This window comes from Oryzias latipes, chromosome 13, assembly GCF_053564925.1.
Source record: "Oryzias latipes strain Hd-rR chromosome 13, Olatipes_Hd-rR_3.1".
Lineage (NCBI taxonomy): Eukaryota > Metazoa > Chordata > Actinopteri > Beloniformes > Adrianichthyidae > Oryzias > Oryzias latipes.
The window spans coordinates 6,964,763-6,978,689 of record NC_136249.1 but is presented as its reverse complement, the minus strand read 5'-3'; the positions used below and the strand labels follow the sequence as shown (position 1 = coordinate 6,978,689).

General features: G+C 39.0%; 1 protein-coding gene across 3 annotated transcripts; it reads left to right on the top strand.

The window, feature by feature from the left end:
- The first annotated feature begins 1,507 nt into the window (after positions 1-1,507).
- Positions 1,508-13,093, top strand: tsku (tsukushi small leucine rich proteoglycan homolog (Xenopus laevis)). Of its 3 annotated transcripts, none has more exons than XM_004075872.5 (3): positions 1,508-1,768; positions 10,118-10,429; positions 10,849-13,093. In XM_004075872.5, the coding sequence occupies exons 1-3, from the start codon at positions 1,763-1,765 to the stop codon at positions 11,587-11,589; spliced, it is 1,059 nt and encodes a 352-aa protein (XP_004075920.1). In that variant the 5' UTR covers positions 1,508-1,762; the 3' UTR covers positions 11,590-13,093. The 3 variants fall into 3 exon arrangements, with proteins under 3 accessions (XP_004075920.1, XP_078785638.1, XP_004075921.1); XM_078929512.1 differs by lacking the exon at positions 1,508-1,768 and adding an exon at positions 2,056-2,336; XM_004075873.5 differs by lacking the exon at positions 1,508-1,768 and adding an exon at positions 8,797-8,910.
- Positions 13,094-13,927: the final 834 nt, after the last annotated feature.

The following is a 13,927-nucleotide window of genomic DNA, read 5'->3' as shown; positions in this document are numbered from 1 at the left end:
GCAACAGCATATTGAAAGGAAGAGCTCTTTTTTTTGGGGTCTATTTTCTGTAACAGGAAAGGTCTGGTTTCTCACTGTCAGTTTCATCAAAAAGGAAACTGTGGGCCAAGTAAGACAACCAGGCTTGTTGCTTAACATTGTTTCTGCATCTCTGTCAAGCCTTCAGAGGTGAAAATGGAGCACACGAAAATTTCACGCCTTGTTAAAATAAAAGTTTGGGCTAAGGTTTCTGTTAAATTAGGTTTTGGTGAGTTATAAAATGCTGTTGATGAAATGCATGAGGTTATCTGTGGTGGAAGGCTCAGTTCAGCTTCTCCTTGTACAAAAACAATGGACAAAGCAGCTCTGTACTCATTAACAGCTGGTATCAATGATAACACTGAAGAACCTGGATCAACAACCTTCCCACTGCTGCCATCAGATGGCACTGCAATACAGTTGTGTCTCATCTGGCATGACTATAATATAAAACATCATATAAATGTCATGTGACAAAGTCAGACCTCATACGGCCAACGTGAGGGCTATAATCAGACATGTTTTAGTGTGCAACACTGTGTCAAGAATGAGAGAATCACAATTCATTTTAAACTGTTTTACAACATTTCAATGTGTTTGCTATTATGTATGAGTTAACGCCTGTGCAGACCTGCAAGCTCCATCCAATTTAAAATCAGTCTGTTAAAATGTGTGAAATGACTACGCTGTTGTCAAAGTTTGCATAATATGGTTTCTTCTTAACTTAATGACTTGTGTGTCATTTATAGCAAGCTCTCACCTTTAAATCCCAAATTTGGAACATAGTTAGAAGGTTGTCGCAGTTCCACAAACGGCCACTGGAGGCTGGATTTGAAATGAAGGACTTTCAGATTAAAACGAATACTAAAAAGTCCAATTTAACACAAAAGCTGGACAAAATGTTTATTTATTTATCTATTAATGTTGATTTTAATTTATTTAAAAAATCTTGTTTGGGCTTATATTTTCACATTATTAAGGGACTATTTTCACTTTGCCATGTCTTCTTGTTGAGTCATGCAAAGCAAATTTTAGTTTATACCCTGTTTCCACGTCAACTTTCAGGTTTTCCCCTGAGAATAATATCAGAGATTATTGCCTTGGTGTTGCTAATTAATGTACCTATAAGAAGCTTACAAAGACATTTCTAGTGCTTGTTAATGTCTTATAAATAGTCTATTAAGGACTCTTATTATAAAGCGTTACCTATATTTGTGATAATTCTTATATCATTGTCAGCCTTTAGAATGAGTGACACATTGTTAAAGCTGGGCTGTCTGCAATAATCGACATATTTATTTTCAGCTGTATTCATTTGGAAGAAGAGGTGTATTTTAGCATATATTAATTAACTTACTCAATTTTTATTTCTTATTTAAATCCAGTAAAACGTGTTACTATTAAAAAAAAATTGGGGTGAACAAAGGTTCTTATGTTCCCCTTGGAGACGCCCCTGTAGTGACCCCAACATTTGGCCTTCCAGCCCTTATTTTGAAAACCTCGACAGGAAGTGGGTTTCATTCGGCCGTTTGACTAAAAAGGAAGGCAGAACTCTCGTGGAATGGGAGCAGGCGGGGCGCGTCCCCGCGTGGATATATCTTGCGAGGGGTTCTAGCGGCAGAAGAGTCACACAAAGCTCATGAAGACCCGCAAACGAGCCGAGCCGCCGGGACACAGCAGCGGTGCGGGGCACGGCGGGAAATGGGAGCGGTGAAGTGAAAAAAGTGTCGGAGAAGAAGCCCGGATGAAAGTAAGTTTTTCCAAGCCTCCTCGAACTGCGTGAAAGTGCCAAATAATTAGTTTCGGAGGGGGGAAAAAGTATTAAATTGGATTTTATTGAAATGTGAAAACCTAGTGGGACCTGTAGTTAGACCGACTTAGACGGTCGTCACGCCTGATACCATCTCTTCTATAGTGATGGTATCGCCGAGGAGGGCAAAGTGGTCAGAACGCGCGAGACGAAGTGCGCGTGGCTGTGTTGACAGCCGGTAAGGGGGGGTGGGGGGAGGAGGAGGATGGAGGAGGAGGATAATAAAGGTGACACAAAGCTGGAGGTGACATTTCTGTGCATTTTTCTGCCGGCTGTTTGCCACGTACGGCCGCGCGAGAAATCTGATCTGCCGGGGTGTCCGCGCACCAGAGCACGCGCGCCTTTCCTGTTCGCTCCCCGGGGCAGTGCGGGGATGTTGGTGGACCACAGAATTAGTCACAGTTAACCTTGGTTTCCTTTCTTGACTTTTGATGAATTAAATTTGTTGTTTTTATGCTGTATTTTCTGTTCCTGCTATTAAAAACACAACAGTGTGGAGAAAGAAAAAGTAAGTGCGACTTTGTTGTTTAAAATGTGTTTAAAAAATAAATGATATAGACTTTTTTTTTAAATTGATATTTCATAATAATTTGTGTCAGATACTATATTCCTGTTGGTTGATGGTTGTTTTCAAATAATCTTTGTGTAAAATAGTTAGGGTTCATTCAATTAAACCTTTTTTTTTTGGTGATTTTAGTCTTTTTTACTTTACGTATACTTTTGGACGAATTTTTTAATTTTATTTTCTTGTTTTATGAGTAAACATCACATTTTAACCAAAGGTATGAAATCTTAATTTAAAAAAAATTATTGAAAACTTTTATTTTTCTAGATTTGCTGGCACTCCCATAAAAACTATGTTTGGTTTTTCGAACATGTTCTTTTTGCATTTTTTCTCATGATGGAGGACAAATCTACTAGAATTTAAGATTAAAACTGCATTTCTGAGTATTTCCTTATTAAAAGTCAGGATGAATCAAACAAAAAAATAGTAATTTGAAAAAGCTCTCTCTTTGATAAATATGTATACCAATAAACTGTAAAATAATTACAGCCAAAAATGGCAAATTGTACTTTTCAAAGCTAAATTGAACTTCCTATTTATAAAAACGCTTTCACATTTGAATAAAAATGTAAATCTTGTCTGATGGAGATGAAACATGTCTGACCCCAACACCATGGTTCTTTCTTTTTCCTTTTTGCTTCAGGACTTAACATTGAGCTTTTATTTAATACATTTCGAAAGACGGATTGCATCACATTGTGTTGCAATGCAATACCAAATATTGTTATGAGTCGACACAAACCTGTTTCCACACGTTAGTGCAGAAGCGTAGGGAAAAACAATCACATTTTATTGTATTTATTAACATAAACGGATTTTGATCATGCACCATTAAAAACCAGATTCAATGCAAACGACACATGTAGAATAAATAAAAAAAACCTTGTTTTTGTTTGTTTACATGGAGATTAGCAGAGTTAATGATCTTTTGAATGATCAAAGGGGTTATGGCGACTCCTGAAGGGACCTGCCCGGTTATCACGATGGGACAGAGGCAAACGCACACAAACAGGAACAACGTTCTAAAAAAGACAAAGGGATTTTGTTTTAATTTCATTTTATTGCGGTCTGCATAGTTTTACAAAATCAAAATGTGAGTCTTTGCAGAAAAAAAACGGAAAAAAATGTCTGAAAAAGAAACAAAAACAGTCATGTTTACCCCATTCACAAGACAAAAGAGCATGACAGGATTAAAAGAAGATAGATAAATTTCAGTGTGTAAACAGTGACTAGTAGAGGCCCAACATCAGCTATGATTAGATCAGACAGCCCTGTTTAAGCCAACGTATTTGGATCTACGTTGTTTGGGTTTAAAACAATCAAAAATAAAATTTGCAGCCATTCGTAGTACTGTCCTGAGGGACGACTGAGCGCTTTCTCGTGCTGGACAGACGTTATTTTTGCTACGTTTTTGAGGCTTCAACATAAATATTCATTATTCTGCAGCTGCAAGCACAGAGATTCTTCCCGACAACAACTTTTCCACCTAACATTAAGCATTTAAGCCTCCACAGATCTAAAAATGGTCCTTTACATCACAGTCATGGCTGCTCCTGCTTTTTCTGAAGCTGTTCATCATCATAATCATAATCATCATCATTTATTTATTTATTTATAAAGCACCTTCCACCACCAGACAAGGAGGCCCAAAGTGCTGTACACATGGACAACAAAACATTGCACAATCATTAAACATAAAAGAATTAAAATCATAAAACCAAATTAAAACCAGCAAAACCGATGAGGATCTTTGCAGACACTACAACAGTTTGCCCAAAAAAAAGCCTTATGATTCCCATAGTTATGCAGTCCAATAACAATTTCTTTCTTCTGTGGTGAGAAAGTTGCTAGTATACGCTCTCTAAATGTGGTCAGTCAATTTCACTTTTACAGTCATTGTTTTTTTTTTTTGTTGGTTTCAGGTGAAAAAGTGAAACTTTATAGCAAATCTCACTAAAGTTCCCCTCCGATCATCTTTTGATCTATTTTCAAAGTGTGCCCATTGGCCTTTTATTAATGGTTTTGTCGTTTTTAGCTCAAATCAATAAACCTGCGTCATGTTCTAGGACATAGTTTCTGCAGAGCAGCAGTAGTTTATTAGAAACTCACCTTGGAGTTGTGGGACGGGATTGTTGGCTCAGAGCAATCCCCCCCCCCCCCCCCCCCCCCCCTCCCTTCCCCGTTACTGAGAGGTCAGAGCAGGGAGCTTGTGGCCACCCCAGTGTACTTTCTACGTCAAAAATGAGCTCCTCTTCAAACAGGTTGTGGCTGCTCCTGATTCAAAAATAAATGAATGAAGAAATACGCTAAAATGCAATTTTAGGCTTAAATTTCTTTATATTTGTCCTCTAGGCCTGAACCATATACCGCAAATTTATCGTTATGGCAATATCCAGCTCTGCAATATGTATATCACAAAAGACGGCAAAATAAAAAACTAAATCGTAAACATTAACTGGGTTAAAACAATCTTCATCAAATAAATCCCTTTATGCATTTGATCAATTGGATGGACGCCTTCATGTTGTTGACCAATCAGGTGGAGGCCTATTATGTTAGATGTTTGTCACCTATGTCGATGAGGGTCATTTGGAGTATAATTTTTAAACTGTTGCAATGAAATGGGAAGGATGTTTTTGGTTATTTTGCTATTTGTTTATATACCGCAAATGTTATCGTTGTCGCAAGATTAATCTCTAATATCGCGAGTTTTCCTCATATCGTGCAGCCATCTTCAGAAAAAAACTACATGAACATGTTAAAAACACCATTTCCATTGGTGTGGGTCTTTAATGTTGATGTTATAGAAGATTACTTTCTTCATACTTTAACAGTAAGGTGTGGTTTTTCTATACGAATGATTTTTTTGTGGATCACTCAAAACAGAAATAAAGCTGTTGTTTTATGAGCTTGTGGGCTCTTTTAGTTGTTTGTTTTTTAAAAGTTAGGGGGAGTAGAAATGTCTTTGTGGTTTGGTTTCCTTTTTGTTTGATTGTGTTGCATCCAGATTTGAGAGCTTTATTTTATAAAGCCTGGTGGGAGGCTTTGACTGTTGGGAGCTGCAGCTCAGATCTTCTGTGTCTTTCTGGAGCAGGAATGGAGAACTTGACGAACAGCAAAGCCAGTTCTCCACCCTCCTATTAAAGTTTAGGTAACCTTTTCCCTCTAAATATCAGTTATTTTTAACAGGAATAGTTATATTTCAACAACTCACCTTTGACGGAGGTCATGTCAAGTTACTTGAGGGCCAGAACTGCCTTCCGGACATGGGTCTTGTGTCTTGTCAAGGCAAAGCACAGCTTTCTTTCTGTAGCCCGACTCCACAGTGAAGAACTCTCGCCTGACAGCGAGAAAGTTCAAATCCTGGCTGGGATTTTTCTGTGTGGAGTTTTTGGACAGTGGGCTTCCTCCCACAGTCCAAAAACACGTCTCAGGTTAATAGGGGTCTCTAAATAGTCTGTAGGTGTGAGTGTTTGTGTGACTTTGCAAACAGTATGGCGTCCTGTCCTGGGCATAGCCCGCCTTCACCCAACTTTAGCTGGCATAGGCTCCAGCAACCCCTGACCTCAAAAGGGATTTGTTGGGTTTAGAAAATAGATGAATTGATTTCCTAGTGAGAGGATGCTAGGCCTTGCTTTGACTGTTGTTGTTGATGAACGTTAACCCTGTTAGTACAGTTATCAGAGCATGACAAGAAGTGGTTCAGGATGTCGGATGAGTGTGTTTCATGGGCTTGAAGGTTCTTGTGATCGGTTATCTTCAACGGCTCGTGCCTTAAAACAGAAGGTCACTGACAAGTGCACATTCCTAAATTCTTTGCTATGGTTTGTGACGCTCTTAAGGCCTAATTTGTTAGTAACTTTTTATATTATTTAGGTGGACCATTTAGAAACCTCTTTAATCTATGCTATTGTTTCAAACCACTCTCCCAGCTTTGCAAAAAGGCACTTGAATAGGACTTTCAATGAGAGTTTTTAAATGCAAAAGTACAACCAGGATAATTTAAAGTCCCCGCGTCATCAGTCCCTGAGTCCTTATATAAATAATGTAGCTTTCAGCTTTTAATGCAACACCTTTCAACCACACACTCCAATGATAAATCAGGGAAGAGTGGCATCTGATGGACGCTGACACACAATAGCTGTTGGATGAAAGTTTGACATGAATGCAAATGCTTCAGATTTCAGTCACAGACTCTTCTGCTGGATGACTGCGAGGGTAAACGAGAAGCGACTGAAAGGAAATATTTCATTTGACCTCAAATAAACTGCTTGCTCGTGGGAAATAAGTCTCGTACATGTAATCTGATTATTGATAACACCCTTCTTTAATTGCTGCACCATGCATTTCATCACAAGGTGAAAGGTAGATGAACTCAACAAACACCAAAATGAATACCTAACAACTTGCTGATAGTTTTGTTATACTAGGGGAAAAAAAGGTTTTGTTGGGACCTTTGGGGAAAAAAGCTTGAACAGAGGCATTTGCCAAAAACTCACTCAGGGAATTGCTCCAGGCTAATTGCAGTGATTGGAAAGCGTTTGATCTGACGGTTGCGCTGGAAGGAGTTTCCTGTCAAGATTTATTGTCCTGAAAGTGAGGGCAACAGGTGGTGCAGAAAATTCACAGTTTTAAATGGCAGCAAAAAAACAAAATCAGAGAAATGCAGTCGGGTAAAGCGGGTCATCAGGAATACAGAGATGTGACTTTTAACCCACACAACAATCTGATGAGTGTGCAACTGGAGAGAATGTTTGCTTTGAAAGACAATTTGTTCGGCATGTTGGATCTAATTTAACCTTGCTGTTAGTCTGTGAAGGCTGGGAGAATGCAAAGTGTTTTAAAGCTGCACTCCAATCAGCTTTTGATCTATTGTCAGTGGTAACTATGCCGTTTATAGACAAAATTAGGTAAAAACTCATGTTTTCTAGGACATAGTTTCTGCAGGAGTTCATTACAAACCGGCTTCTGGGTGGTGGGCGGGACTGTTGGCGCTTCTAACGGCATTTTTTGGTCTGCTCCTGAGTCACAGAACTTTGAGTTAAGAAACACTCAGAAATAAGCCACCTTGGGAGCATTCCGGGGCAGGCAACTCTGGCAGGCTTTACTTCAGTTACTCCGCTAGGACGGTTCAGTTAATCAACTCACCTGTGCAACGTCCTATTTAAGTCCAGGTGTGTAAGCTGTTCATCCTTCTTTACTGAAGTACTGCGTTTGTCGTCCCACCCGGCTTCCACCTGTGAGCTCCGTTAGGGTAGTTATTACCCAAAGTTTATGGAAATTTGTCTCATGGAATTGCAATAGCATGGAATTGAGTCTTATGCCAAACTAAAGGAATGTGAAATACAGACTAGAGGAATGTGAAATGCAAAGTTAAAGGAATGTGAAATGCAAAACAAAGTATGTGAAAGCAAAACTAAAAGATGTGAAAATAAATATCATTACTACTGCATGAGTTGTCTGACTGAAATAGAATTTAGCGCTTAATTTTCCTAATATATGTCACTCCATTAGAAAAATGCCATGAGAACATGTTAAAAACATCCAAAACATGGTTTTCCATGGAGTGGGTCTTTAAAGACGCTAAATCTAAGACTTTTTGGTCCTGTAGTCTCATTTTAAATTTCATTTCTGATTCTCCAGTTTGTCCATTTAACTCGTGTCGGTCATTCTGGGTTTAAAATCTGTACTTTTTAATCTCATTTGATACATTACTATCAAAATGTGTCTAGCAAGTGCAATATTGGTGTTGCTATCTTAATTAAAAGCCTTTAGGTTTATCTGTGCACGATAAAGTAATCCTGTTTCGGCAGAATCTTAAACTTTCACCTACATATGACAAACATTTTAGATACTGACTGACTTGTGCACGAACCAAACAAATTGCCAGTATTTTTTTTAAGTATTGTATTTTTTCTAAAGCAAGGTATTTTTTAACAAATGTTAATAGGTTTAGACATGGAAAGCAACTCTGTGCAGAGGTGATCTGCTGTAGACTTTGAACTGTGTTTTGTTGACCCACAAGTACAGTGAATTCCAAATGACGCTGTTACACAACTTTAGATAACACCACAATAACCCCTGCTCTACATTGCAGTTGATACTTTAAACAGAAGTATTCAAACCAATTTCCTTTTTTTTTTATTGTCGTTTGGCAGCCCTCCGTCAGAATGGCTCGTGTCCCTCCCTTAGTGGGTTTCAAGCAGCGACCCTTAGTGGTAATTACACTCTAGTGTCTAGAACAAAGTGGCAGACGACAGCCAATGCAGTAATTAAAATTCTCACTCAGCTGTAATGCAATAAAACTTTGGCTTGTCTTCCAACCTGCACTCTGCTGTGTTCTGACTAATCGGGCTTACAGTGACTGCACATTTCTAGCGGTTACACAACTGCTGACCCCTGTCCACTTTTCGTACTTATCTTTGTGTGAGCGCGTGTATTTGTGTGCACACATGGCTTAAAAAGAGCTGCAGGAGGGACAGGTGCGCAGAGGGACAAAGCAAGAGCCGAATGAAAGGTTTGTTAGCTTTTCGGTTTTATTTATTCCTTATAAGTATTATCAGTTTTTTTGTTTCTTTTTTATTCCTCTTTTATTCTCAAACATTTAAGGCGGTGTATCAGATGGACAACAATTTGTCTGAGTGCACACAGAGTTTTAAAAAAATATATATATCTTGAACAAAAGCCTTGTGTACGGTGTTTGATTTCCGACTTTGAATTTCTAAAACCACAAAATGTTTGCACGATGAGAAAGACGATATCCATAAATCTAGAATGTCAAATAATGGCTGTTCTAACATTCACTGGACTAATCTGGTTGCAGGTTTGAATAGAAATCTGTTTGCATGTTAATCTCCACAGCATGAATAAGGTTTCCACATCTTCGCTACCTCAACTCTTTCAAAGTCAGCTGCTCGATGTGTGCAAATGCGATTTGTCGTGCAAATGCATTCTGGTACAGGATGTTTCCATATAGTATGTTTACATTCTGTACCAAAATCTGGTTTGGTAATCCTTTACCTTGGTTAAGGAAACCACAAATTCTGTTCCCGTGACTTTTAAGAAACCAACTTACTTGAGAAAGAAGACCAGATTTGTAGTACAAAAAAAACAAGCAAATGCAACCAGAGGGAGTTTGTCAGAGACCAGGTGTCCCTGGTAGAAACCAGGGCTGGATTTACCTGCTTTGGATTACCCAGATACCATGAGTTCTTCTCGCACACCGGTTTGCATCCCGCTGACTTACAGACTTTTTTTTCCTTTTGGTTTTTTCTTGGCTAAGAGTTCACCAAATCCTCTAAGCGTGTGATTTCCTGTCTAATCTATAGCTCTGAGGATTTGATGGTTTCCTGTCAGTCAAAAAGCCTAAATCACATCAATATTTAAAGATTTAAAAGCTAACCACAAAAGTGAAAAAGCTTGTATATTTGTACAGTACACTTGGGTATTCTTGCAAAAAAGTTGACAAATGCTTACATGCTAGTGTCATAAGCCACCCAGTGGCTGTTTGGTGAATTGACCTGGCACCAGTTACCTCTTTTTTTTCACATCTATCATGAGTCAACAGATTTTTCTTTTCTGTGACCAAATTTCTCCAACATTTTGTAATTATGATCTTAAACAGAGGCTATTACAAAAGGAAATGTAAACCTAGTTTACTTTATAAATTCACCCAGTTGTGTTGTCAAGCATGTTTCTGATCGCTTGTCCTCTCTTTTTTTTAGAGGAAAATGGGGCCCTTCCTGTGGCTCTGCTTGTCTCTCCTGCTGGCGGTCCAGTGCAGTGCAGTCAAGAACTGCCATCCTGGTTGTCACTGTGAGGTGGAGAGCTATGGGCTATTTGATAGTTTCAGTCTTACCAGGGTGGACTGCAGAAGCCTGGCCTGGAGACCCTCCATGCCCATTCCCATCCCACTGGACACGACCCATTTAGACCTGTCTTCCAACACCTTGGGCCCACTCAGTGACACCATGCTATCTGGTCCAGGCTACACCACACTTATAAGTTTGGACCTCAGTAGCAACCATATTACAAAGGTGATTTTTATTTTTATTTTTATCAAGTGTTTAACCCTTTAACACCGGATATGTTGTAGTCGACAGCTAAATTACACATGCTCTGTGATAAACCGTAAACTTTGACTGTTTTCAGAGAGAATCAGATGATTGAACTGATCAGTAAACGACTTTGCACAAATTTGATGGTGCAAAGCCATTTTACTCCGCGACAAAAATAGCTGATTTATGAAGATTACATAAGATTTTCAATAAAAAGTGTTGCATTTTGAGGCTGCTTTTCTCCACTTTAGAGTCCGCTTGAATCATGCTAATTGTGTAAACAGTTAAAAGCCTTCCGCTAGTTGAAAGAATTCACCGGTTCCGATGTTAAAGGGTAAATATCAGAGCCAATTATAGAGAACTTTTTTCTTTATCAACTTCTTCCGTCTCGTTCTCAGCTCAGCCCCAATGCTTTGTCCAAGCTGCGGTACCTTGAGAGTCTGGATCTAAGCCTCAATGACCTGGATAGCCTTTCAGTGGGTTCCTTTTCAGGGCTTCCTCTGGTTGACGTTGACCTGAGCCACAACCACTTTCATGAGTTCAACATGGATATATTTTCTGCTAAAGTGAATGGTGAACCTGTCACCTTGGACCTTTCCCATAACAAGCTTGTGTCAGTGTCCACTGCATCACATGGAAGAGCACCACACATTCAGAGCTTAAATCTGTCATCCAATTGGCTTGTGAGTGTTCCAAACCTGGAAGGACTTCCACTAAGGTATCTGAACCTGGATGCTAACCCTATCTCAGAAATTAAAGAGGGATCCTTTGCTCAACTGAAGGATTTATCTTATTTATCCATCAGTGGCCTCAGTGAACTGCAGACAATTGAGCCTTACAGCTTCAAGGGTCTCCAAAGTTTGCAAGTTCTGGATCTCTCAGGCAACCCTAAGTTGCAGAGTCTGAGTCCTACAGTGTTAAGTGGACTGGATGCCCTACAAGAACTCAACCTGTCTGGCTCTGGTGTAGAGTCTCTGCCAGCCAACGTCCTGATACACCTCCCGAGCATCAAGAGTATCAAACTGGGACAGAGCGTCCATTGCTGGACCAGTCAAAAACAGGGCCAGTTCCACCGACAGTTGGGGCAGGTCCAACACAATGAAGTGTTGAACTGTAACACAGAGGGCATCGTGCTGTGATAAACTTACTTCCCTTCTTGTGCCTTATCTACTTTTTTATGCAATCAGTCTACATTTATCGGTTGCTTGGATTCTGTTTCACCACTACGCCATTCACACCAGTGTTCACATGACAAACCAGCACAAAATGTTTATTATTCCAGCTTTAGCAACCATTGCCTAAACATGGACTCATGTAGTTCAATATTTCCAGCATTCTAGCTCTATTTCCATGTATACCATATTTTTATGCCTTCTGTCAAACACATTGCAGTCTAGTTCATAACTTTATGCCTTCTTCACTCTTATGGGATTGTTGTGGACCACTAAAAAGTTCTCGTTTGAGTTTTTATGTCTTATTTCAAAGAGACAACTTCTTACCAGTACTGCTATCTGTTATAGTCTTAGAGCTACTGTGAAAAGCTGCTAAACCTTTCCTTTTCCTTACCTTAAGAGGAAAACATTCACTTGACTTTGTAACTATTGTAATGTACACTGTTTATGAAAAGTACACAGACATTGGTCAAACTTGGGTTTTTCTGCCTCTAAATTGGAAAGAAAACTTTTTTTCTATTAATCTGGTTACTTTTTTTTCCAAGTTCAGGCAGAAACAGACCTTCTGTATCTTTGCAGCGGTATTACAGCATCAGCGTGTAAACATTTTTGAGATTTAACAGCAACATGCAAAAAATTATCTATAAGTGATGCAGCAATAAAGCTTTCTTACCAAGTTTTTTGTTGGAGACGAATCAATTAACTTTTGTTCCAACTTCGCCTGTTCACTTTGGTTCCAATTTGGCAGTATTTCACTGAAGCTTACCGTTTTTTTTCCTGTTTTTTTTAATTTAAACTTGACGCTAGCTGCATCAGAAACATTTGAAGAAAGTTCAGATGTACAATCCAAAGACCAGCGTGCCCTTTTTCTTTGTAGTTGTTTTTCCCGACAGCCAAAGTATTGTTTCTAACTTTTTGGATACTCTTTTTTTCTTCTTCTTTTTTTTCCTACCAGACTCCCCATTTAAACAACTCTTTCATAACAACATAAAAACAGTTCACCGAGACTAAAACCCCCTAAAACCTTTAATGTTGTACCTTATCTCAAAAATGTTACAGCAGGAGAACAAACGGATCCAAACATTGAACAACAGTGGAGCTTCTTTAGTCAAACATTTACTTTGGAGAAGAATTGGACCAATAATGTATGACCACACATCAATGCAGTGGTGTCTATGTGGGTAGAAGTTTGAGGTTTTGTATCTACCTGTGTAAAGTTTTTCTTTGCATTCCTGTGGTATTTAGAGGGGGGGGATCAACCTCAAATCTGCCTTTTGGGGGCTGGTATTGGTGTCCAGAGTCCAAGTTTTGGTTTGGATTGAACTTCCACAGTAAATGTTTTTATTTTGTGACTTGAAAATTCAAAGTGCATTAGCTGTTGTCCAAATGTTTATATTTGTATGTATGTAACTACTGTACATCATTTTATATTTGTGTAATTTTTTTTTTAAAATAAATTTCTAATACTGAATCCTATGATTGCGCTTTCCTTTTGAATTCAGAGTTGAGGGAAAAAAAGTGCAAATTAAATGCAAAACCACAATTGCTAAAATATTGTGCAAGCGTCTGCACTTCAGCATTTGCGTACATTGTCAGCAGAGGCCTTAATCATAGCAGGGTGTGGCACCTAGAGTGACACAAAGCCTAGATCTCAGCAGTTTTTTTCCTTAAAGTTTCTGCAACTTTAAGGAGAGAGGAAAAAAAGGTAAATGTCTCTACTTTGGTTTTATATGGAAATGTCTGGAGACAGAAACACTGTTGTGGTTTGGACCTGTGTACTGGGCTTTAGAGACACAGCAGGTTTTGGCAGCTGAGTGCTGGGAAGCAGCCAGGGTGGTGACCACGGAAAAGAAGAAATTGGGGATCTGACGAAGCAGCAACTTCATCCTGTGTGTGTGTGTATGACTATGTGTCTGGCAATTTGTGCGTCTGCTGTGTGGGTCAGAGGAAAGATTCACAAAAAGCCTCGTTTTGTGTGACTGATCTGTTATAGTCCACCCATCTGGCAGACATCCAAACCAAACAAAGGGGGTTTCAACTCTTGTGTCAGAAACAGATTCATCGGTGAGAAGTCTCAACGAAATAGGAGGAAACACGTCACAAAACGGTTTCATTTTGAGAAGAAATATAAAAAGTTTAATAAGTTTTTTTTGGGGTTTTCCTGCCTTTTTACTGTTCTCTGCACTCCAGACATCATTTAAAGTCTGACTTTTATACACGAAGCTCAACCCTAAAAAATAAACTCAAAGCATCTGGGGAAACACTGTCCCCCTCTGTAACAATTCCTACTGTTTACCTCTGAATC

Excerpts from the sequence above, each read along its gene's own strand:
- tsku (XM_004075872.5), top strand. Across the intron at positions 10,430-10,848 it reads GTAGCAACCATATTACAAAG|CTCAGCCCCAATGCTTTGTC; the intron begins GTGATTTTTATT and ends TCTCGTTCTCAG.